This window comes from Rutidosis leptorrhynchoides, chromosome 2 (assembly GCF_046630445.1).
Source record: "Rutidosis leptorrhynchoides isolate AG116_Rl617_1_P2 chromosome 2, CSIRO_AGI_Rlap_v1, whole genome shotgun sequence".
NCBI lineage: Eukaryota > Viridiplantae > Streptophyta > Magnoliopsida > Asterales > Asteraceae > Rutidosis > Rutidosis leptorrhynchoides.
In genome coordinates this window covers 609,433,612-609,435,690 of record NC_092334.1, presented here as the reverse complement: position 1 = coordinate 609,435,690, position 2,079 = coordinate 609,433,612, and the positions used below count along the sequence as shown (strand labels likewise).

General features: G+C 32.3%; 1 protein-coding gene across 1 annotated transcript; it reads left to right on the top strand.

The window, feature by feature from the left end:
* Positions 1-642: 642 nt before the first annotated feature.
* LOC139890000 (putative small ubiquitin-related modifier 8) lies at positions 643-960 on the top strand. Its single transcript, XM_071872908.1, has one exon. The coding sequence runs from the start codon at positions 643-645 to the stop codon at positions 958-960; it is 318 nt and encodes a 105-aa protein (XP_071729009.1).
* Positions 961-2,079: the final 1,119 nt, after the last annotated feature.

The window sequence follows — 2,079 nt, the reverse complement described above, 5'->3', positions numbered from 1 at the left end:
AAGATGTTCTCTTATCGTTTACTAGTTTTAATTAAATCAAGGGATGAGTTCGCTCACTTATTATTAATACTTGGAACCGATCTATATCACTAGATCACCTCAGTTAATAATAAGATCACTTCGTTGATTGATTTAAAACGAGGTTCTAGTTGGCTATCTTTGTGATCGGATTCGTCTAAAGTTACCGTTTTATTGTTGTTTAATCTCAAAATTTTATTCTGAACATATATGGTTTTATTACTTTTAAAAACATTATCCGATGTATACTAAATAGCACTTCAAAAATTTTCGTTCTATTTATTAAAAACTCAAAATGACATCTTCACTTAAACATTACGGAGTAGTAAAAACCCTAATTTTTAAGCATTATTTGCATTTTAATAAAACAATAATTGATAAAATATTATTGTTACATATATATGTGGTTCATTAATTTGATCTTTAAGTGTGACAACACATTCAATTGAAGATCAAAATTATATAACTGAAAGAGATTATTGGGCTTCAATTATCATTAATGAATCCCTGTGTTTCAACTTCTCTTGCATATCGTAACTTCTATAAATTCTTATTCCCGTAAACACAAATTTTCAGACATAAATCAATCAATAGTAATATCAAGACCAAATATATACTTGATCAATGTCTTCACCGACGACTATTGTGAAGCAAGAACCCAAGAATGAAGACTCCCTCATCAATATAAAGGTGCTGAGTAACCTGAACCAATTGGATCCTTATTTTCGAGTGAAACGTGATGATCCGATGCAACAACTTATGATCAAGTGGGCTGTTCGGGCAGACGTAAAGGATTATACTACCATTCGATTTCTCTATGAGGGTAAGAGGATTAAGGAAACTGATACGGCTGATCAAATTGGAATTGAAAATGATGATTCAATCGACGCAATGACAGAACAAATTGGTGGTCAATCAAATATAGATGTACCATCCTATTGATTGTGATTCGAAAGTGAACTGTTTGGGCTGACATAAGACTTGAAGATGGCAATTGTATTGACCCCGTGATTGAACAGATTCAGCTGTTTGTTTAATAATCTTTTTGTTTTGGAGCTTTTGAATTGCTTTTGCAGTTTTGGTTATCTAATAAACCATTTCAATTTGACACATTATGGTTTCAAAAGCCATTAATTTGTTTACGAATTTGGTTGCATGAGACTTTTATCACTTGATGACAACCTTTTGAATTTGGAAGGCTACTATTTAAACTTTTAGGTTAATTTGATACTGTACAATATAATCAATTATTCTGTTTAGGAAATTGAGTTTAGTAGAGTCTGGATTATAAGTTACTTGTTTTAAAAACTTTGTCCTAACTGGAAGTAAAGAATCAGTATTCGACAAGTCGATTTGAACTTTGAAAGTGAACAAGAAAGTATGTTATGAATGACAATGTAAAAGAGATAACTGGCACGCCATTACATTACAGTGCGGATAATTAGAGGGTTGATAACATTAAGCTTGATGATAGAAATATCCATGGGTGATGGTACAAATCTTTCTGCCTCAATTGATTTATCTTATAATATTCCAAAAAAGCAAAGTACAGATCCATTAGATACATATGAAATAGAAAATAGTGTGCTAATTGAAAAACAGATCCTAGAGTTGCAAATTGTTTCCAACATTCTACTACTTGACTTGCAATATCAAAGATATTCACCCAAAACAAAAAAGAATCTTGAAATACTAGAGTTTGGTAGCAATACAGTAACAGTGTAGGTAAAACAGAAGAATCTGAAACGGCACAACATTATGCTTGGCTCCGAGACATTGTTGAAAAACTTGACCATTGTGTTGAAACCCGTAATGCATGCACAGCAAGAAGACATAATTAACATTGAAGACTACACAGCATTCATGATATAGCAAGTCGAAACAATGAGCATTGTGAAATCACAATTCCATTTAGTATATTATACAGAATTAAAAAATGGGAGAAATATCATCTTGGGCAAGGTAAGATGAACATATCGATCACGGTGCAGGTCATACTAGCATGCCCGTCGGACATATCTTGTATATTTGTAACCAACAAGTGAAGGTCAAGTTTCAGGG